Genomic DNA, 23,674 nt, shown 5'->3' with positions numbered 1-23,674 from the left:
AAAAAAAAAAAAAAAAAAAAAAAAAAAGATCTACAAAATACCATTGTATTTGTTTTGTCTTGGCCACCTACCCGGTCTTCAGTGTGCTTAATATAACCAGAGAGACTCCATTTGAGAGAACTACTTTTCCTTTGTGAGTAGTTACCTATTAACTTTGTGATCAGGGATGGGAGATCATGTCCATTTCCCTCCCCCTTTCAGTGCTGGATTCCATCTGACTTGGACTTGTAAGGCCCTATGCAAGCTTCCCCAGCCTTTCTGAGTCCACATGTGAGTGTGGAGGAAATTGTTTTCTTGCTGTCTTCCATCTCCTATGGCTCTTACAGTCTTTCTTCTTTCTCCTCTGTATGTCTCCCTGAGCCCTGAGGAGTCAATGAAGACACTCATTTAAGGACTGAGTGTCCCAAGGTCTTTCATTCTCTACACATTGTGCAGTTGTGGTTCTCTGTATTTGCTTCCCTATTCTGCAGGTGGAAGGACCTCTGATGATGGCTGAGCAAGGTACTGATCTATGGGTAGAGCAGAATGTTGTTGGGAGTTATTACATTGTTGCATTCCTTTAGCAGAACAGTAGTATTTGGTCTCAGGTTCTTGGCCACCAAGGCAATGTCAGGCATGGATTCCATCTCACGGAGTGAGCCGTAAATCCAACCAGAGAGCGGTTGCTTACTCCCATGACTTTTGTGCCACTATTGTACCAGCGCATGGTGAACGTAGGCTATCATGGTTAATCAAAGGGATTATAGCTGAGTTGGTCTTTACCTTTCTCCTTTGAAAGTATTCAGAGTACCTTCCAGTAGCATGAACACTAGGGGTGAATAGTAGGGATGAAGGCTCTGGTTAGGCACCAGCTTGACTTTTCTGTTTTCAGTGAGATATAGATGTGTTGTCTTTGGCAATAGGGCTTCATCATCAATTTGTAGAAAGCATTCAGTTGCCTTGGGAATAGCCTGAATTGTTTGAGTGTTTCCCTGGGGTTCCATTGGCCAACAACTCAATTATATGTAGTCCATTTCTGGTACTAGAGGTTTCAGTAGCAAGAGATATCTAGTTAGGGCTTTGTTTCCCCATTATTTGATGATTCCATCTATATTTCTTTCGTGTGTGTGTGTGTGTGTGTGTGTGTGTGTGTGATAATAAGCTTCTACTGTAGAGGCTTAATATGATTCCTTGGATGAGCTTTAGTTTTAGCTGTCATCATATTCTCTTTTTGATCCTCCTCTTCCTCTTCTCCATTTAATCCTCTCATTTCAGGTCCACCACTCTCCCTCCCTCATCCTGTCTCTCCATAACCATAACTGTATTCTACATATTGTATTCCCCCTTCCTTGGTAAATCCTCCCATCCCTCCTAGTCCCTTACTCAATAACTAACCCCTAGGACTATACAATTGCAGCATGCTCATTGAAGGCTTAAAAGGTAACCTACCCATATAAATATGTATACATATTTGTCTTTTTAGGTTTGGGTTACCTCAGTCCGGATGACTTTTCCCCTAGCTTCATCCATTTAACTATGGATTTCTTTTTTTTTTTTTTTTTAGATTTCATTTTTATAGCTAAGTAATATTACATTGTGTGTATGTATCACATTTCCCTTAGTCATTCATTTGTTGATGGACACCTAGACTGTTTGCAATCATGGTTGTTATGAATTGAGCAGGAGTGAACACAGATGAGTAGTGTCTCAGTAGTAGCATGTAGAGTAATTTGGATAGATTCCCAAGAATGGTGTGGCTTGATCTTGAGAAAGATCTCTTTGCACGCACACCAGTGATGGATGAATGCTCCTCTTACTTACCCCACATCCCCAGCAGCATGAGCCCTCATTTGTTTTATTAATCTTGGCCATCCTGACAGGTGTAAGATGAAATCTACAACTGGTTTAGATGTGCATTTCCCTGATGACTAAGGATGTTGAACATTATGTTAAGTGTTTCTCAGTCATTTGGGTTTCATCTTTTGAGAACTCTCTGTTTAGGTCTGTACTCCATTTTTAAATGGTTTATTTTATTGATGTCCAGGTTTTGGTTTTTGTTTTTAGTTCTTTTATATATTTTAGACCTTAGTCCTCTATTGATGTGTATTTGGTGAAGATCTTTTTCCTTCTGTAGCCTACTGCTTTGTCCAAATGATGGTGTCCATAAAGCTTTTCAAGTTGATGATGTCCTATTTATTAATTGTTGTTCTTAGTAGGTGTGCTATCGGTTTTCTATTCAGAAAGTCTAACTGTGCCATTGAGTTCAAAGTTATTCCCTCACTTTTTCTTCTGTCAGATTCAGGGTTTCTGGCCTTGTGTTGAAGTCCTTTATTCATCTGGAGTTGAGTTTTATACAGGTGTATAAGTATGTATCTATATGCATTCTTCTATATGCAGACATCCAGATTGGCCAGCCAGTTTGTGTATCTGGCTTCTTTATCTAAAATCAGATGTCTGTAATTTTGTGGGCTTATGTCAGGGTCTTCACTTCTATTCCTCATTACCTTTTTTTTTTTTTGGTTTTTTGAGACAGAGTTTCTCTGTGTAGTCCTGGCTGTCCTGGAACTCACTCTGTAGACCAGGCTGGCCTGGAACTCAGAAATCTGCCTGCCTCTGCCTCCCAAGTGCTGGGATTAAAGGCGTGTGCTGCCACGCCTGGCCACTTCTATTCCATTGATCAATATATCTGTTTTGTTTGTTTGTTTTTGCCAATGCCATGCTGTTTTTATTACAATTGATTTGTAGTACAATTTGAATTTAGAAATGATGGTAGATACCTCCAGTAGGTTTTTTTTTTTTTTCATTGTTCAGGAATGTTTTAGCTATCCTGAGTGTTTGGTGTTTCCATATGGATCTGATTATTGTCCTTAGCATTTTTATGAAAATTTGTGTTGGAATTTTGATGGGTGTTGCATTGAATATGTAGATTGCTTTGATTAAGATAGCCATTTTCACTATATTAATCCTATTGATAAGTGAACATGGAATATCTTTCCATCTTCTGGTATTTTCTTTAAGCTCTTTCTTCATTGACTTTAAGTTTTTAATCATACAAGTCTTTCACTTGCTTGATTAGAGTTACCTCAACATACTTTGTACTATTTGAGGATATTGTGAAAGGTGTTGTTTCCCTGATTTCTATCTCGGTCCATTTGTCATTTGTATATAAGAAGGGTACTGATTTTGTATCCTGCTACTTTTCTGAAAGTATTTGTCAGCTGTAGAAGTTTTCTGGTGGGGTTTTTATTATGTATATTAATGTCATCTACAAAGAAAGATACTTTGATTTTTTTCTTTCCACTTTTTATCCCTTTAATCTCCTTCTGTAGTCTTAATGCTGTAAGTAAATACTGTATTGAATAGGTAGGAAAAAGTGGACACCCTTGTCTTCTTCATTTTAGTGGAAATGCTTTGAGTTTTGCTTGGTTTAAGTTGATGCTGACTGGGCTTGTTTTAAATCACCTTTGTTATATTAAGGTCTGTACCTTATATCCCTAGTCTCTCCAGGACTTTTTTTCATGAAGGGGTTTTGGATTTTCTCAGTGGCCTTTTCTTTATCCAATGACATGATCATGTGGTTTTTGTCTTTCAGCCTGTTTATATGGTAGATTATATTTATCAATTTACATATGTTGAACCATCCCTTTATCTCTGGGATGACGCCTACTTAATCATGGTGGATGATCTTTTCGATGTGTTCTTAGATTCACTTCAAAAATATTTAACAAGTATTTTTGCATCTATGTTCATAAGGAAAAATGGTCTGTAATTTTCTTTGTTGGCTTTGTATGGTTTAGTTGTCAGGGTAATTGTGGACTCTTAAAAAGAATTAGGCAGTGTTTCTTCTGTTAAGAAGTCTTGGCATTAATTCTTGTAATGTTTGGTAGAATTTTGCACTGAATTCACCATGCCCTGGGCTTTCTTTCATTGGAGACCTTTTAATAGTTGTTTCTATGGCCTTCACCAGGGGTTATAGGTCTGTTTCAATTGCTTATCTAGTCTTGATTTAACTTTGGTAAGTGGTATATATCAAGAAATTTATATATGCAGAGGACCTAACTCAAACCCATGCAGGCTCCCCATGAGCTCTGAATAGTTGGTTCTGAGGGTTGTGTTCTCGTGGTGTCCTCAACCCCCCTGGCTCCTACAATTTTCCTCCCCCTTTTCCATGTAGTTCCTGAGTTCAACCTAATGTTTGGGTGTGGTCTCTGCAATCTGCTCTTATTAGCTGCCGGAGGAAGCCTCTCTGTTGGCAATTGGCTATGTCCCCTTTTCATGTCTAATTTTTTATTAATTTGGATCCTGTGTCTTCTCTTTTGGTTAATTTGAATAAGGTTCTGTTGGTCTTACTTTGTCAAAGAACCAGCTTCTTGTTTTATTCATTCTTTGTGTTCTATTTTGTTTATTTGTTTTCTATTAATTTCAGCCCTGGGTTTCATGATTTCTTGTTCTCTACTTTTCAGAGTGGTTTCTTTTTGTTCTAGAGCTTTCAAATACGCTCTAAAGTTACTAGTATGATATCACTACAGGTTTGTTTTTAATGTGAGCATTTTATGCTGTGAGCTTCCTCTAAGAACCACCTTCATTGTCCCTAAATTTGGGTATATTGTATATATTCATTTTCATCCAATTCTAGAAAATCTTTCATTCCTTTCTTGATTTCTATCTTGGTCCATTTTTATTCAGTAGAGACTTGTGCAGTTTCCATGACTTTGTAAGCTTTCTCTTGTTTCTGTTGTCGGTAGCTTTAATTTGTGGTAGTCTAATAGGATCTAGGGTGTTACTTCAGTTTTCTTTTTTCTGTGGAGACTTGTCTTATGACCAAGTATGTGGTCAATTTTTAAAGAAAGTTCCATGATACTCTTCTGTGTTTAGGTGAAATGTTCTGTAAATATCTATTAGGTCCATTTGATTCTGACTTTATTTAGCTCCAGCATTTCTCTGTTCATTATTTGTCTGGATGAACTATTCATTGTTCAGAGTAGTGTATGGAAGTCTCCCACTATCAGTGTGTGTGTGTGTGGGGGGGTCAATATGTCATTTGAGCTGTGGTAGTATTTCTTTTACAAACTTGGTTGCCCTTGTGTTTGTGGCATCAATGTTAAGAATTCAAATGTCATCTTGGTAAATTTTTCCCTTGATGAGAATGAGTGTTCTTCCCTATCGCTTCTGATTAATTTTGGTTTGAAGTCTATTTTCTTGATATGAAAATGGCTGCACCTGTTTGGTTCTTAGGTTTATTTGCTTAGAATTCCTTTTCCAACCCTTTACCATAATGTGATGTCTATCCTTGATGATGAGGTGTATTTCTTGGATACAGCAGAAAGATGGATCTTGTTTTCAAATCCAGTCATTTGGTCTGTGACTTTTTATTATAGAATTGAGACAATTAATGTTGAAGGTTACCAATGATTATTGATTCCCATGAATTTGTTTCTATAGTATATTTTTCTCCCCTTTTGATCAGGGATTATGCATATCTTGAGTTTTCTTGGGTCTGCCTAACCTCTTGAGATTGAATTCTATCTTCTGTAGATTATGTTTAAACTGGATTTTATTGTGGAATTCTTTCTCCATCTGTTGAAAGTGAAAGTTTTGCTGAGTATAGTAGTCTGAGCTGGTATCTGTGATCTCAGAGTTTGTTGAACATATGTCCAGATTCTTCTGGCTTTCAAAGTCTCCTTTGAGAAGTCAGATATAATTCTAACAAGTCTCCTTTATATGTTACTTGGTCATTTTCTTTTGAAGCTTTTAATATTCTTTCTTTGTTCTGTAGGCTTAGAGTTTTAATTATTATGTGCCCAGGAGACTTTTCTTTACTGGTCCAGTCTATTTGGTATTCTCTATGCCTCCTGTACTTTGATAGATATCTTCTTTGGGTTAGGGAATTTTTCTTCTGTGTTTTGTTGAAAATCACTTCTGCCCCTTTGAGCATTGTAATTTTTCCTCCTCTAATTCTCTTATTTTTAGATGTGGTCTTTTCATAGTGTCCCAGATTTTCTGAATATTTTGTGCCTGGATTGTTTTGGGGTTTTTTGTTTGTTTGTTTTGTTTTTGTTTTTGTTTTTGTTTTTCTTTTAAATCTAACATTTTCTTTAACTGAGGTATCTATTTTTTCTACTTTGTCTTGAACATTCCAGATTCTCTCTTCCATGTCTTATATTCTGTTGGTGAGGCTTGCCTATATGGTTCCTTTTCAAGTTCCTAAATCATTTCTGATTTTATGTCAGTGTGGCTTTCTTTAGTAATTCTATTTCTACTTTGATGTCTTGAACTATTTTCATTAGTTCATTCCACTGTGTGTGTTTTCACAGACTTCATAAAGGGATTTATTCATAACCTCTTTAAGGTCCTTGGACAGACATATCCATAATATATATTTTGAAGTCCTTGTCTTGTGCTTCATTTATAGTGCATTTCTCTCAGGGTTTACTATAGAAGAGATTCTGGGAAAGGCACATTGTCCTGGCTATTATTGTGTTTTTATTTTGTCTAGGCATCTGGGATTAGGAAGATTGTAATTATAGGTGTTGATATCTGGTTTTGCCTTTGTTGGATGGGTGTTCCGTTCCTTGGATTTTGTTAATCTGTCTGGGTCTTAGGGAAGAAAGTGTGATGGCTGTTGTGTATGTTGCCTTGTAGAGAGTGCTTCTGTAGGTCTGTGGTTGGCAGAGAATAGTGTTGTCCTAGGAGAGAAGACTGAGAGAGGCCTTACACCTAGAAGTAGACTTCACAGGGAGTTGGGAGGTGCTGTGGGAAGCAGGGATTTATCTAGTAGTTTACAGCAGGGCAAAGAATTATCCAGACAGACAGAAATGAACCAAGTGATGGAGTCTCCAGTGAATGAAGGTGAAGTAGGAGGAGGAAGAGATTGTAATGGAAGACAGGAACTGTAATATGATAGACTTACTTGAATCCCTACCAGCTGTAGCTACTGCAGGTTCCTGGTAGAAAGATTTTTAGGGTTTTTGGAGGCTGACACAGGAAAGAGATGGATCAGAAGGGGTGTTGAGGAAGGAGGCAAACTGGGTTTGCCACAAGCTTTGGTGGAGTCCCCAGGGAAAGGAGGCAGAATGGAAGGACTATCCCCTGCAGGTAATCTATTAGAAGGCTGGGGATGGGACCGGGGAAATTGCAGTGGAGGACAGGAAAGAGGCTGAAGTTAGCCTACTTGCTTCCCAGGCCAGAGTGGATACTGGGTTCCCAGGTAGAGAGTGTTTCTAGATATCAGCACAAAGGAACAAGAATGGGCTTGAACGTGTAGGTGAACTGTAAGGGTCCACAGGAAATAGGAAAGCTGGGTTTGTCTCAAGGTTTGGAGGAGTATCCAGGGAGTGAAGGCAGGATGGGAGGACCATCCCCTGCAAGCATTCTGCCAAAGGGCTGGGAATGAGACTGAAGAATTGCAATAGAAGACAGGAAGGAGAATGATGATGGCCAACTTGCTTCCAGGCCAGTTCGCCACTGAATTCCCAGGTAGAGAGTCTAAACTAGGGGTCCCATGGCCCTAAGATTAGAGAATCTTTAACTGGCTACCTAAATTTGAGGAAAGGTTAGTATATGTAGTCTGCCTTAGGGAGAAGAGAAGTTGTACTTTCTAGAATTTGCTTTGAGGAAGAAGTTATAATTTATAAAGCATGAATGAAAACAGATTGTATCTAACACTGCCAAAGGCCTGATCAGTGGTGGCACAGTACAACTCATCCCTGGAGTTGCTTCAGAAAGGGGATGTGGGAAGATTCCTTAGTTAGTGTTTAAGAGAGCTGTGGAAACGTAGTCATGACTCTTGGTAGAACTGGGCTAATATGAAGTGGTGACAGTGTGGCAAAGACGATAAACACTGCAAAGTAGGAGCCTTTGATCACGCCCTGCCTCATTTTGCATTGGTAATTCTTGTTCTTTCAGCTTCCTGTGATAGTACTGGATACTGTTCTGCTTTTCTCCAGTTAGTTCAGAGCTACCTTAGATGTCTCCAGCCCACCTTTATCATTGTTCCAGAAAAAAGAACAGCGCAGGTGATGGGTACAGTCCATTCCAAACAATGGCATGTGCCTGTTTTCCACCAGAGCTGCTTGTCTAGTCTTCTTGTCCTTTTCTACCCTTTCGCCACAGCCAGCCAGTCATTAGCATTTGTTCTATCTTCAAATTATCTCATGTTACGTTGTTCTGTCCTTTTCGGCATCATGCTAGTCTTAAGTATCTGTCACCTTTTACTTGATGGATTTTGGTGGTCTTATCCTACTGGAATCTTCAGTCTGGTGTCTCCTCTGGTCACTGAGATATTTTGTACCCTCCTTCCACAAGTCCAATACAGAGCTGTTCTTTGAGTTTGGAGCCCCCTATACTGGAGTTACTGCCACATGGCCTTCATATCTTCCTCCCAGATCCTTTCCCCAAAGTAAGCATCCTTTGTTATCAAGACTGTATCTACTTTGCCCCTAGCATCAATTCTGTCACAAAACAGGTGTTCTGTGACTATGTTTTTACACTAAATCAATGGGTGTATAAGTGGGTAAGCTGGATAAATGTATGGAGTGGCTGGATCAGGGATCAGAGACAAAGGCACAGACGTGGATGCTTGAATCCCCTAAGCTCCCAAGTGAAGGGAGATGTCAGTGAGGACATTGACACACATTGTAGTCCACGGTGGCCTCAAATTGATGCCAGTTTTCCCACCTTAGCCTCCTGAGTTCTGGACTTACAGGTATACCACCATGATTGGGTTTGTTTGGCAGTCTTTTGAAAAATAGTTCTGGGAATTACTTTGGTTAACTAAACAATAGATCTCCACATTTGGTAAGGTAACCACAGTATGGGATAGACAGAAGGACAAACAGAAATTTTTTTAAAGATTTTTTTTTTTTTACACCATGTATCTGGGGCGGGGATACACATAAGTGCAGGTTCCCATAGAAGCCAGGAGGCATTGGATTCCCTGGAACTGGAGTTACAAGTGGTTCTGAGGTATCTGTATGGGTGGTGGAGTCTAACTCAGGTGCTCTGCAAGAGGAGTATATGTTTTCAGCACTGAGCTTTCTCTTTAATTCCAGGCTTTGATTTGTAGCATCATTTATTTAAAAGCTCATGTTGTGGGAGCAGGAGAGATGGTTCAGCTATGAAAAATGCTTAGCCCTCTTGCAGAGGACCTGGGTTTGATTCCCAGCCCCCTCATGGCAGTTCAAAACACTAGTTCCTAAGAAACTGATGACCTATTCTGGCCCCCATGGGCACTGCATGTATATGGTACACAGACAATGAAGGCAAAAGACCCATACATAAAAGTAAATTAAGAAAGAAAGAAAGAAAGAAAGAAAGAAAGAAAGAAAAGAAACGAAACCAAAGCCTAGCTTTTCCTGGTCCAGGCTATATGACCTTGAACAGGAATCTTCTTTAGGACAACCAAATATTCTTATTTGTAAAATGAAGCAGTTAGTCTAAATTTCGTCCTGTTTTAAGAATCTAGTTTTGGCTTTTCATTCCCTTTCCCTTTCCCAGGAATGCTTTGAAGAGGACCCAGGGCGTAAGTGGATGGATGGCTTGCTCAGTAACCCAGGGAATGAGGCTGGACCCCACATAGGGCTCTTCATGGATAGCTACCGCTACTTGCATCCAAAACAGCAGAGGGCTTTCACCTGCTGGTCAGTGGTCAGTGGTGCACGCCATCTCAACTATGGCTCTAGACTTGACTATGTACTGGGAGATAGGGCCTTGGTCATAGATACCTTCCAGGCCTCCTTCTTACTCCCTGAAGTGATGGGCTCTGACCACTGCCCTGTGGGAGCTGTCTTAAATGTATCCTGTGTGCCAGCAAAACAGTGCCCAGCTCTGTGTACCCGCTTCCTCCCCGAGTTTGCAGGTACCCAGCTCAAGATTCTTCGCTTCCTAGTTCCTCTTGAGCAAGAACCTGTGCGGGAACAGCCAGTCCTGCAGCCCAGCCATCAAATCCAGGCACAGAGACAGCCAAGAAAAGCCTGCATGCATTCAACCAGGCTTCGGAAAAGTCAAGGTGGCCCCAAAAGAAAACAGAAAAACCTGATGAGTTACTTCCAGCCTTCCTCTAACCTTTCCCAAACTTCTGGTGTGGAGCTGCCTATCCCGCCTCTGGTGGGCCCTCTTACAACCCCAAAGACTGCAGAAGAGGTGGCAACAGCCACAGTTGTAGAAGAGAAGAACAAGGTTCCAGAGTCCAAAGATGAGAAGGGAGTAAGGACTGCCTTCTGGAAGTCTATGCTGAGTGGGCCCTCACCCATGCCCCTCTGTGGAGGCCACAGGGAGCCATGTGTGATGCGTACTGTGAAAAAAACAGGACCCAACTTTGGTCGCCAGTTCTACATGTGTGCTAGACCCCGAGGTCCTCCCAGTGACCCCTCTTCCCGCTGTAACTTCTTCCTCTGGAGCAGGCCCAGCTGAACAGACTGAGGCATAGGGATGTCTTCGTGTTCACCCCATGCACGGGGTCAGATGCCAGGTCCCTGCCTATGAAGGCTTCTTTTTGTTCTCTGCTTTCCCTCCACTCCTTCCCTTCTCCCCCTAATGCCTCTCCCCTTTCACATCTCTGTTTCTTCCTCTTTGCACATGGAGGAGCAGGGAACTAATTTAAACCCCTTCTACCCTTGTTAGGGGCATAAATAACATTTTGTTTATAAATAAAGGTCACGTCTTTGTTTCAGTAGACCATGTTGAGTGGATATTTTAGATGCACTCTAAAAGTTGAGTGTGAGGCTCTCTCATTTCGAGGCTTGCTTGGCCTCATGTAACCCAGTGAGATACTACCAAGGCAACATGGTGGAGCGGGGAGCTGTGCTCCCCAGGGAAGGTGAGCTCTGGGGATTATCTGCTACTCTGAGGTTGGATCAGTGATGAAGGTGGGTGTAGTGTGGGAGTGTGCATTCTTAAAAGAGTTTTCTAAGTAGTGTGTTTTACAGCTGTTACACATGAATCACCAGAGAGAAAGAATTGGTGTTTCAGCCTTCAGAGGTCCAGGGTTTGAGTTACCATAAGTCTCAGGGAAGATGGCCACCTTGGCCAGTAGAGTTGGGAGGCTTTGTTGGGAGCCTTGCTGTGAAGACATTGTATACTGTAGCCAAGCTTCTTCCTTCACCTTGAGGAAGGATAGGAAATCCTATAAGATGCTATTGGAGAAAAAGAGGATAGTGGATCAAGAAAGAATCCATTCCTTATTCTGGAAGATTTCTTGGCATGGAGAAGCCATTATTCACAAAGAACAGTCATTCTTTAGTTGAGACCTATTCCATCTTCTGACCTCAGAGGCTACCTGCGGCTCACCTTTCCACGTCTCCCAGTGAAGAGTAGAGCCCTGTATTTTTGTCTAAGTTATTTGGAAAGCCACTTCAGGTTAGCTAAGGAGTTTAGCTCTTTGTACAGCTTCCAGTACAGTTTAGGGGCATTTCTTTCCTCTTCCTAAATCTGACTTTTCCTATTAGTAAAATAGAGTGATCAGACCAACAAGTAATCTGTGGTTTCCCTGTGAAGCTACACTTGTCTGAGTGAGTGAGTATAATACAAATTGTCTGCTCTTCTGTCCACCAAAGGGCTATGAATGTTTCAAGTTGCTCTTTATTTTCAGAATCAATTCAGCCAGAAACACACAGGAAAGCAGAGAGCAGGAGGAAGCTCAGCCCCAGGGGGAGTGCAGGTGGGGCTGGCATCCAAGGCAGCTGGCTCCTTAAGCATAGGTGGTAACATATTGGGGTCCCATGTTCCCAAAGTAGGATCGCTCCCATTCGCTCATAAGTTCAAAGTGCACAGGACGATGACAGAAGTTGCATGCAGCCACAGACACATCTTGGAGGGGCAGCCCCACCTCAGTCCAGGCCAGCAGCAGCTTCTCTGAAAGGGAAGAAGAAAAGAGGGAAATAATTGGTTAGACTTGGTCTTCTAAAACCTGTGTTGCTACAAATGCGCTAAGGTCTTGTCTCCCTCGATCCTTTGAGGTAACTTGGGTCCAGAAGTACATTTACTTGTCTGCTTCAGTATGACCCACGAATGCTACCATTTGTCTGTGGGTCCTAGGATGTATAAATGACAGGAAATCATGCCTGTGACAAGATTTAAAACCATGCTGTGCTAGCCTGTATCTCTCCCTACATAAAGAACATGTGTAGGCCCAACAGTGAATCTCTCTGCTTAGAAAATCCTGACCTGATAAAGACAACACTAAAAGGAATCATACTGTCCTACCAGTGTTGTGAGACAGGGTAGGGCGCATTCCTGGGGTGTGCAGGGACCTAGAGGAGGGAACAGAAGCTGCTGTGGGAAGCACTTCAGGTGTGTGACTGGTTTTTGTTTTTAACCCCTTTTCTGCTCATCCCTTGCTGGTATGATCTGGTCTTGTGTTCTTAACACCATCTGTGTGCAGATGACTCTGAATTTTTTACTTCCAGCTTTCCCAGAACTCTGTCTCAGTTTCCAGATTTGTATGTCCAATAGCGTCTCTGCTTAGCTAATTTGCTGTGTCTAACACCGCTCATTTTTTCTGCCACTTACCTATGGGACTCCATCCACACCCATCTTTTGTTTCCCAAAGATAAAGGGAATATTTTTATCTTTGGGTATTTGCCTTGGACTGTTCTCTGAGATGTCTGTTAGGTACTTAACCAGCTAACCTCATTGTCTCCTTCAGATCTTCTCTCCAGTGTCACCTTAATGCTTTTCTACTCTTGCCATTCCGTGTATATGGTCCTCCTCCAAGCCAGTACCTGCCTATAGCACTTCTTGTTCCCCCTTTCTGCTTTTTGCTTTCCCTTAACACTTCAAACTAGAATGCTAATTGATTTTTTTAAAGTTGTTACTTCTACTAGAATTAAGCTTAATTCTAGTAAAAAAGGGTTCTGTGTTTTGCCTATTCCTCGGTCTCAAGCACAGTGTCCAGCCCATAATTAGAACATGATAGATGTCTATTGAAAGGATGAGTTAAGACTAGAAGATGAAGGGAAGTAAGCCAGAGGGGATAATGAATGATGAAGTCAAGAGAGCAAAGCACAAGGAGAGAACTTGAATTGATTGGATACACTTGGAGAAACAAAATGCCTGTGGCAGGCCAGGACACAGACAGTACCAGGTGGAAAGCACAGAATGTCATACTAGGGAGCTTCAACTTTGTTGTATAATCTAGGGGTCTCTACAAATTTGGGGCTAAACATCTTTATTAGTATAAATGGTTTAGCATGTACTTCTAGCCTACATTTATCTATATATTATGTACATTTGTCATCATTTCGCACATTAAACTCTGATATATTTTCTCAGATGGTGGATCATCTTTTCTTAAAGATTATTTACTATACATATGGTGTCCTGCTTACATGCATGCCTGCATGTCACAAGAAGGAATCAGATCCCATTACAGATGGTTATGATCTACTATGTGGTTGCTGGGAATTGAACTCAGGACCTTTGGAAGAGCAGCCTTAACCTCTAAACCGTCTTTCTAGCCCTGTACCTTGAGTACCTTATCTCAGAAGAATGTGGCAGGCAGTGAAGAGGTTTAGGAAATGGAGCAATATTGTTGAGTTTTAGAAAATTTCCTCTGCTGGTTAGTGTGAGAACATTTTAGAAGGGGGAAAGAGAAGCAAGAAAATGAGGGGGAAATATGGATGTATTTTCAAGAAACTGCAGCAGAGAAATGAGACTATATTTGAAAGAAGTTGAGGAGAAGAGGTGCAGGATTTCAGGATGAGTTGGCTGTGGGAACAAGGGACTGGGGGAGTGGTGGGAGATGTCTCTAGTATATCTTTCCTGCAGATGTGAACACTCAGACACCTAAGCACCAAGAGCTCTATAACCAAATCCTAGAGCTATAGAAGAGATTGAACACAAAGGCCCAAGGGTTTGAACCACCCATTCCTACAAGCCTAGTAGCTCTAACCATGGAGATGAGAGTCAGAAAGAACCCCTAGTGCCTATGTGACCATGGGCCAATAACTGTTTTTAAGCTTCAATTTGTACATAATACAAAATGAAAATTATAAAAGTATCTGTATTATGTGAATTAAATGGGTTAGCACATTTAAAATAGTGCTTGGCATGTGGTAAGGAATGGATATTAGGCAGCTTTATTTGTTTTATTGATGTTTTTAAATGAATGAATGGATTGACCTAACTATCTTCCTCAAATTATGCTGCATAGTCTGCCCTCTGCTTTCCTATCTAATCACTACTCCCAGAATTCCTTTATTCTAGGATCTTGGCACTATATCCACATGTAGTTCAATGTGGATCACAAAGACTTGCTCACCTATAAATCCTTTGTACTTTATACTTCATAGCCACTCAGTTCATCATATTAGACTAGTACCATCTGTATCTGTTTCCTCTGCCAATCATTATATGGCTGTGTACATATATTTATTTTATGCCAGAGTCTTAGAATAAACACCTGCTGTGTTCCAGGTTCTATGTTAAAAAATATACCTTGACAACATATATGTATATAAACATGAAAAGAACAGCTTATATTTTATGTGTATATACACACACATACACACATATATATATATATATATATATATATATATATANACACACACACACACATGTATTGATGAAAAACAGGCCATGAATTTGAAGGAGAGCAGGGACGGGTATATGGGAGGGATTGCAGGGAGAAGAGGGACGGGAGAAATACTGTAATTAAATTACAATCTCAAAAATGATTCTAAAAGAAATACAATAAACATTGGGTGAATTCACCAAATTGACATCTTTTAGGGTAAAACCCAAACTCCCCAGGTCAAGTCTACAGGCTTCTAAGATTTATTTATGTTGTCTTTGTCGCTCATAGATGACACCCACTCCTCTTTCTGTCCTCTAGTCCAGTAATTCTTCTGGAACTGCTGGAATTCCTTGAACTCCTGATTCCCCTTCTTCCACCTCCAAAGTGCTGGGATTTTAGGCATGCGCAACCGCACTCAGCTGTTACTTGTTCTTCACAAGTAGCTGCTCCTCACCTTTATCCTTACCTTTTTCTTTGTGTTCTTTCCTCTTCTAGGAGCACCTCGTATTAACTTTCTTTTCTTGTTCCAGAACCTAGTAAGGTTCAGCCCAGAGGTCCCTTCCCCTAGGAAGCCTATCTTGAATTCTAAAGGTGAAGGTTAGGCCCCTCCTCTCTATTCCCACAGTTTCCCCAGGTACTGTTGTTGTTAATTTTTATCTCACCTCATATCATTGTATCCTCTATTGTTTCTGTCTCTGTGATCACTCCAGCTAAACTAGAGCCCAGGGAGTCTACGGGCTGTTTCTCAATCATTTATGACCCTGGTATATCACCTGACATACAACAGATGTTTCAAGAAAGATCTTCCAAATTGAATGGAATTTATTCTCCCAGCTTTTTTGGATCCTGGGGTTTATGGGTAAGAAAATATAGACACCCATGCCGAGGACTTACCCACAAAGTTTTCCATCATCTGAGGGCTGTGGTGGGGGGAGGGGGCCAAGCGCAGTAGCTCCTCACCACGAGGCACAGTTGGGTAGTTGATGGCCTGCACATAGATGCTGTGCTTGGAGAGCAGAAGATCACAGATCTTGCTGTTGAGTGCTGCATTACCTACCTGGACTCAAAAGAAAGGGCTTTCAGTACCTCTTACCCTGGGGCCACCATTGCACACTAGCTTTATTAAGCAGGCAGAGGAACCAGATTAAGGAGCACCACTGAATTTGGGGACAGATTGTTTTGCATAAAGGGCTTGGGCCTGCAATGAGATGCGAAGGAGGGATAGAGCTGCCATCTTGTCTTGATGCTATTTGTACAGCAAGAACATTGGTTAACTTGGGGTGGTTGGAAAGCCAGGGCAGTTCTGAGTTGCTGTCACTAGTTTAATTTAAACACTAGATAGTTAGAACTACTTGGCTCTCTGTATTTGTGTTCTTTGTTTAAGTATGCAACCAGTCTCAGATAGAATTTAAATATCTTTAATGTATAAACTCTTCTTTTTGATACACTTTAACTACTAAGTCGTTTTTATTTGAATTTGGTATTATTGGTTATCTAGAGATGATTAAATGTATATTGGAGTGCTGAATAGATTATATAGAAATGTAACATTTTTTTGTATAGCTGAATATGAGCATTTATGGATTTTGATATGGGCCATGGACAGAGCTGGAGCCAAGCCTCCATGGATACTGAGAGATTACTATTCTTTCTTTCTCATCCAGAAAATTGTTGTAAGAAGCATCTTTCCCACACCCGGATTTACCAGGCTCACAGAAATATATGCCATTTAAGAAAGGAATAGGACTTGATTTTAGAAGTGAGAAGTAACATTTAAACAGAGCTAGTGATCTAGAGCACCAGCTGTTTCTGTGGTTGTTCATTGTATTGTTTTGACCTCAACTTGTTAATAACAAGTAGGTTTTAACAGTATAATCAGGTATGACAGAAACCTGATCAAATTGATAGCCTTTACTTCATATTGTATGTTCTAATGTTTTCTATTCCCCCCATGTTTATAGGCTAAATATAACCCACTAAACTGATTTTGTAACCCACTAATAATTTTTAGAAACAATTTGAAAACCACCAATATATAAGCTCAATATTGTGAAGGTCAGAGTGGTTTAGTAATAGTGGGGCAATGGTTGCTATTGAAATGACAGGTTAATTAATCTATAATGGCTGATCTTTCAAATCAGGGGCCAAAGGTGACAATAAATTGTGTGTGTGTGTGTGTGTGTGTGTGTGTGTGTATCATAGTGATGACTGAAGGAGCAATTATCAGTTTGTTGCAGATGTGAAGGTTCCAAGAACAGGGAGGTGGGAAAGGAAGTGGGGAAAGGTGGAGTTCTTACCCTGATGGGGATGATGTGGCTGGGACAGGGGATAACAGGAAAGCCCCTGTCCATTAGTAGCTGGCGCATGTGTTTGACATTGCGCTGGTGTGCCCGCCTCAGGGCTTGACCCTCCTCTCCCTTGAGTAGGCGCACAGATTCTAGAGCCCCAGAGAGCACCATGGGAGGCAGTGAAGTGGTAAAGATGAAGCCTGCAGCGTAGGAGCGCACCATGTCCACCAAGTCCCGAGTGCTGGCTATATAGCCACCGACGCAGCCAAAGGCCTTGCCTGCAAAGAAGCAATATTCAGTCCCCAGAGGGGCAGGATCATGCCCCTGGTAACACAGGCAGGTACACTAGAAGCTGGGGCTTCAGACTAGCTTCCCAGTCCTCTGCACATCTCTCCTGTCCATGTTAGAGCCTTGCTTCTGTGGTTCTGAGATAGGACTGTCACATACTGCCATGTGTGATGACTAGATAGGCAGGAGCAGGGTGGGGACTGTTACTAGGTTAGGGCCTGGAGAGTAACTAAGATGAGGCTTGGAGCTGGGTGTGGAGGAAAACAGTTTTCTTATTTTGGTTGAACCCAGCTGTTTTGTCCGGGTCAGGAGCCTTTTAGAAAAACGTTTCTAGACTTTCTTGGTGACTCTGCATTGAGATGGGAAAGAGATGATTTGGTAGGATAAAAGCCTGGGGTTTTAATGAAGAATTTTATGTCATTTCTATAATCCTTAACAGATATTAATGCCAAGGTGGGGTCCTGGGAAGATTTGAAGGAAAGGGGGGAAAGAAGGAGGAAATGTTGAAATTATAATCTTTTTATAATTATAAATAAAAGTGGTTCATGTCAAGTTAAAAAAAAAAGCCTGGGGTTATAAATTCTTTCCAAACAACTGTACATAAGGGAAGCTTTTATATACAAGTGTTTGCTCACTGCTGGCTAGCTTTATGTCAACTTGATGCAAGCAAGAGTCATCTGAGAGGAGGGAAATGTGTAAGACTGGGCTGCAGGAAAGCCTGCAGAGCATTTTTATAATTAGTGATTGATGTGGGACGTCCCACACCTCTTGTGGGCTATGTTACTGTGTTCTATAAGGAAGCAGGCTGAACAAACCAAGAGGAGTAAGCCAGTAACCAACATCCCCTCTATGGTCTCTGAATCAACTCCTGCCTCCAGGTTCTTACCTGGTTTGAGTTCATGCCTTAGCTTCCCTTGGTGGGCTTGTGATACAGGATATGTAAGCCAAGTAAGCCCTTTCCTCCCCAAGTTGCTTCTGACTATATTTCATCATAGTAATATTAACCTTATCTAAGATACTCACCAAGAGTTCCAGAGATGATATCAAGCTTGTGCATAATTCCATCACGCTCCCCTATACCTGCACCCCGGGTTCCATACAGTCCTACAGCATGGACTTCATCTACGAAGGTCAGGGCCCCATACTGGTGGGCCACATCACACAATTCCTCCAGAGGACAGATGGCACCTGAGAAAAGTCGAGGCAAAGGAGTAGGAAGTCATAACCCTTCCCTAGCTCCATTTCTTGTGTTCTTCTCACTTAAGCTTACTTTGGCTTAGAAAAAGGTGTTGTCAATATGTATTCACTGATAAGTGGATATTAGCCCAAAACTTAGGATACCCAAGATATAAGATACAATTTGCTAAACGCATGAAACTCAAGAAGAATGAAGACCAAAGTGTGGACACTGTGCACCTTCTTAGAATTGGGAACAAAACACCCAGGGAAGGAGTTACAGAGACAAAGTTCGTAGCTGTGAGGAAAGGATGGACCATTTAGAGACTGCCGTATCCAGGGATCCATCCCATAATCAGCTTCTAAACGCTGACACCATTGCATACACTAGCAAGATTTTGCTGAAAGGACCCAAATATAGCTGTCTCTTGTGAGACGATGCCGGGGCCTAGCAAACACAGGAGTGGATGTTCACAGTCAGCTATTGGATGTATCACAGGGCTCCCAATGGAGAAGCTAGAGAAAGTACCCAAGGAGCTAAAGGGATCTGCAACCCTATTGTTGGAACAACATGATGTACTAACCAGAACCCTGGAGCTCTTGTCTCTAGCTGCATATGTATCGAAAGATGGCCTAGTCGGCCATCAATGGAAAGAGAGGCCCATTGGACTTGCAAACTTTATATGCCCCAATATAGGGGAATGCCAGGGCCAAAAGAATGGGAATGGGTGGGTAGGGAAGTGGGGGGCGCTATGGGGGACTTTTGGGATAGTATTGGAAATGTAATTGAGGAAAATATGTAATAAAAATATTAAAAAAAAAAGAAAAAGGTGTTGTACACAAGGAGGCAGGTGTCTGCCATCATTTGGGAGTATTCCAAACACAACCTCATGAGCCACACCCACACCCCAATTCTTTGTGTTTGTCTTCTCCCTGACCCTTTGCATTTCCTCGTCTCGTCATTATTTTTAATTCATTCTGACAACTTCATTACTGTTGTTTTCAAACTCTCTGCTGCCATTATGGGTTAGTACATTTCTATCTAGAGGTAGCAGTTGTCTATTTGATACCTGTGTTTAATGTGAAAAATGTCACTGTCTGCTCTAGCTTAATACAATCCTCACTTCTGAGCCACTCAACCCCATTGGGCAGGAACAACTGATAAGCCATCCATATTTTTACACTCCCCTGGCCCTCTTTGTTTCTATCTGTTTTGGATTTCTGTCACTGTCTTCTTTTTGTACTCATATCCTTGTTGTGTCTATTTTTCTCTCTCCTTTTCTTCTCCACCTCCTCTTTTCTGATCTGTTTTCTCAGTGTATTCCTTTCTTCATGCTTTCTCTGTACCTTTGGGTCTCATCCCAGGATTCTTTGCGGGTTTGCATTATTGACTTTCCTGAAAGTGTCTCTGGAAGGGTGGTTTGTCTTTGAGGAAGCTCTCCATCAGGCTCAGTCCCAGCAACTTAGAAGCTATTTCATAATCTATACCTATTTACAGTTTTCCATGCTATTTGAGATGTCATCCGAATTACCTTTGTGGCCATTGTTAATAGTCTAAGACACTATCCCTCCACCCCCTAGAAATTGCTGAGTTAAAGAGAGTTGTAATACAGAAGAAACTTCTTGGGATGGAAATAGGGGCCCTAGACCAGGAATAAAGACTGGGGTTGGGGGAAGGAGAAATCCATCTCTAGAATTGACCGATGAGGTAGTTTCCACAAAAACAAACAAACAAACAAGGAGCAGTTCATTTACAGGTATAACTAGTGTGATTGCAGGCTATAATTCCCACTAGAAAAATTTTAATAGCTGTGCCATCTTAAAAATACGCAAATGTACTGGTTCTTTATGATTGTAGAAATATGCTAGTAGACATGACAGTGAATTCCCATGTACATTAATTCATTTATTGCTCAGGGCTAGTCTATTATTATTACCTGCACTTTGCAAATAAGCGAACCACAACACAAAGCAACTTAAAAATCTCACACAAGGAGCTGGTGAAAAGGCCGAGCCAGGGAGAGAGCCTAATGAGCAGCCTAGTGACCTGAGGTAGATCTTCAGAACCAAAATGGAAGAAGTGAACTGACGCGGCAGTTATCCTCTGTTCATGGCCACCCACGTACACATCATATATAACAATAATAATTATTCTTTTAAAATTTGCTCAAGCTAATAAATGCTTATGATAGCATTTGAAGGTGAGCCATTTGTGATTGCACGGTGTTTATGATGCTTGTGGCTATAAATTGGGGAATACTAAGGGTCCTCCATTGTTTCAGTTGGAAAAGTGGCACCTCAAAAGGAGATGAGGACCTCTTCCTTTAAATAAAGCTGGAAACAGATCCCTAAACCACCTTACTTCTGGTGCACAGAACCAATAATAGACAGCTCTAGACCTTATTTCACTTGTTATAAGAAAGGAAGCAGGAGAAGAATATATAATATATATTATATGTATGTCTATATATAAAAAATTCTGTTAAAATATAATAAATGCAATAACTTTGATCACCTATAATTCTACAGCCAGACATTTTACCCTGAAGAAAACTGAGGCCCAGAGAATTTGAGAATTTCCATGGTTGCACAGATAATATGTATTGAGGATGGGATTTTTTTTTATTTTTAAAAGACTGGTTTTATTTTTGAGGACTATTCAACAGAATCTATACATGGTGGACACAGCCTAAAATAGTGGCCCTCTGACCCCTGAGCATGTGCTGTGGGTACATGAGCCAGACAGTATAACAGGATGAAGCAGCCTTAAACACAGGGGCTACATCACTGTGGAGTGAGGGGCTGGCTGAGTGGCTTGTATGTCTTCCCCCAGGCCAAGCTTCCTGGGAGCTGGAGGCCCCCATGACTCAAATTCCAACTCAGCCATGCCAGCATTTTGCTTGCCTCCAACAACTAGGTAGCATCCACTTGGCTGTTCTCTATGAGCAACTTTAGGCTCAAATTGTTTTTCATAGAGGATGGGATTTAAATCCACATCTGCCAGACTTGAGAACCTTTTGTGACTGTAGGGCTTCCATGGGCCATGGAACCCTAAGCAAGAGTTTATAAAATTTGCCACTGTAAAGACCAGACATTACCACAACCAATTTGCATATCATTACTTATGAAAAGCGTGCCATGCAAGGAAATAGAGTTTTATATCCTAGTATGAGAATAATCATTTTGCTATCAACTGAATGGGGGAGTAAGACAAACTCTGTTCTCTCTGGGATTTAGCTGCTTTATGTGTAAGAGTATAGTAGCGGCCTCTCCTTTGGAGTTTACTACTGGGTGACTTTTTGACTCCACTTGTTTATGTCTCAGTTTCCTCATGCAATCATCATCATCATACCTACTTAATAGAATTAATTATAATAAATAATAATAATACCTACCACTACTAATAGAACCTACTGCATAGAATCATCAAGAGAATTTAGTGTTTTAAAATATATAAACTGTGAATAAGTACATAGCACACTAATAGTTGCTTTTATCATTGTGTTTATCATGAGATGTCAGTACTAGTAAACATGTTCTTGAATACATGTATACTTACCATCCATGGAATGAACAGTCTCAAAAGCCACAATTTTTGGTGTCTTGGGATCAGACTTCTCAAGAAGTTTCTTCAGGTGGCCTGGGTCATTGTGTCTGAAGACAAACTTGGCTGCACCACTGTTGCGAATGCCTTGGATCATAGAGGCATGATTGCCTGCATCTGAGTAGATCTCACACCCTGAGGAAACAGATGTGTAATTCTTCAGCTTCTATCTCGGCCTGCTTTACCTTCTGAGACTGACCTGGCAAAGGAAAGGAAAGCTACCTACTTCCTTTCCCCTCTGATGAGCTGGTCTTTTTCGTCCTCCTTTGGAAACGTTTGTGACACATCTCTTCTGCCCTTGTAACTCCCCTGCCCAGGACCTCCCTCCAAGGATGCCTAACTGCTGCCTCTGACTTTCTTGGGGGAGGAGAAATTCAGTTCCCAGGAACCTTGAGTTTGTCAATGACAGGTTTTAGTTTTATTCTCCATACTTGGGAAAATCAAAGGTTGGAAAAGGATTAATCTCATAGAATGCTTCTAGACTTGGACAGATGCTAGATTCTCCCTGGTCTACCTGACACTTCACCTTTTCCAGGTAGCACCCAAATGTTTATAATATCAGGGATGGATGCTTATCAGGTTTCACTGTTGAGATTATAAGATCATGACAGTCACAGCAAAAGGAGCAGACAATAGCCACTTTATTGCACAGGGAAGAAAGCTAAGCATCAGAAAATGGTTTCCTCTAGGATAGGAAGAATGCAGGGATTTTTACTGGGTCATACAGGGAGGGTAGGGAAGTAGGGAATGTGGAAGAACCCCCAAATTTCACAGATATCAAGGAATAACTGTAGCCTTCAATAAAGTAAGGGATAGCTTCTCTTTGAGAAAAATGAGTCACGTTTTCTTCCACAACTTGGCTTGTCTAGCTGTAAGTTCCTTGAGATCAAAGCCCGTGTCTTTTTATCTTTATATCCCTTCTTCACAGTATAAGGCACAGATATTAATAAGGAAACGTTTTTTAATGAGTAAATGAATAAACAAGTGACTAATGTATAAATGAATGAAAGAGTAAGAGAGGAATGGCAAAAGATGAGATTTAAAAGATACCCGTGTAACAGAATTCAGGTTTTTGTTTTGTTTCAATTTTTTTTTCTTTGAGTTAGGATCTCATTGAGTAGCCTGTAATTCACTGTGTAGTACTTTGGACTCAGCCTTCCAAGTACAGTGATTACGATAAGATCTATCATGCCCATCTTAGGATTCAGATTACCTAGAAGCCATGACATGGAGTTTACATTTGGTCCTAGATATAACAGGGCTCCATTAAAGTATTTTGAACAGGGTAAAGACATGGATAGATTTGTGTAATAAAACATTGTTTTGAATGTATGACCAGTATATTATAGACGGGGAAAGAAGAAATCAAGGAAATGATGTTGGTTAGACTAGAGTGGTGGTAATATAAACGAAAAAGTGTTGGGTTCTATTGGTTGAGGAGTAAAGAACTGATCAAAAAGAAATCCTCAAGATATTAACTGTACTTAGGGGTTCTGGATGACCTAAGAAAAAGTGTTCAAGTGGTAGTGACATTTGAAGTGTGCACTGAACTAGCAGACAGCAAATACAGAGAGTTATCTCATGCATTTTGCCTTTTATAGGCGGAGGAGAGACAAGGCAAGAACTTGAGAGTGATGTAAAGGTTGATGCAGGAGACTTATTTAAGGAAAGGGAATGGCTGAAGATACAGAGGGATCAAGGGTCAGTGAGGGTGAAGGACAGACATGCATGCACACACACACACACACACACATACATTACATACATACATACAGAGAGAGAGAGAGAGAGAGAGAGAGAGAGAGAGAGAGAGAGAGAGAGAGA

At 41.0% G+C, this 23,674-nt stretch overlaps 2 protein-coding genes across 4 annotated transcripts in view; one reads left to right on the top strand and one right to left on the bottom strand.

The window, feature by feature from the left end:
- Apex2 (apurinic/apyrimidinic endodeoxyribonuclease 2) overlaps positions 1-10,653 on the top strand; it is a 19,083-nt gene extending 8,430 nt beyond the window's left edge. For both annotated transcript variants that reach the window (XM_021153121.2, XM_021153120.2), the window contains exon 7: positions 9,475-10,653. In XM_021153121.2, coding sequence (XP_021008780.2) covers positions 9,475-10,389 — 915 coding nt within the window. In that variant the 3' untranslated portion in view covers positions 10,390-10,653. The remainder of the gene's footprint in view (positions 1-9,474) is intronic.
- An 885-nt stretch (positions 10,654-11,538) lies between these two features.
- Alas2 (5'-aminolevulinate synthase 2) overlaps positions 11,539-23,674 on the bottom strand; it is a 23,742-nt gene continuing 11,606 nt past the window's right edge. For both annotated transcript variants that reach the window (XM_021153118.1, XM_021153119.1), the window contains exons 7-11: positions 21,806-21,985; positions 18,094-18,258; positions 16,792-17,060; positions 15,389-15,551; positions 11,539-11,829 (exon numbers count right to left, since the gene is read on the bottom strand). In XM_021153118.1, coding sequence (XP_021008777.1) covers positions 11,666-11,829; positions 15,389-15,551; positions 16,792-17,060; positions 18,094-18,258; positions 21,806-21,985 — 941 coding nt within the window. In that variant the 3' untranslated portion in view covers positions 11,539-11,665. The remainder of the gene's footprint in view (positions 11,830-15,388; positions 15,552-16,791; positions 17,061-18,093; positions 18,259-21,805; positions 21,986-23,674) is intronic.

This window comes from Mus caroli, chromosome X, assembly GCF_900094665.2.
Source record: "Mus caroli chromosome X, CAROLI_EIJ_v1.1, whole genome shotgun sequence".
Taxonomy (NCBI): Eukaryota; Metazoa; Chordata; class Mammalia; order Rodentia; family Muridae; genus Mus; species Mus caroli.
The sequence above is the reverse complement of the archived record's forward strand: the minus strand, read 5'-3'. Positions and strand labels throughout refer to the sequence as shown.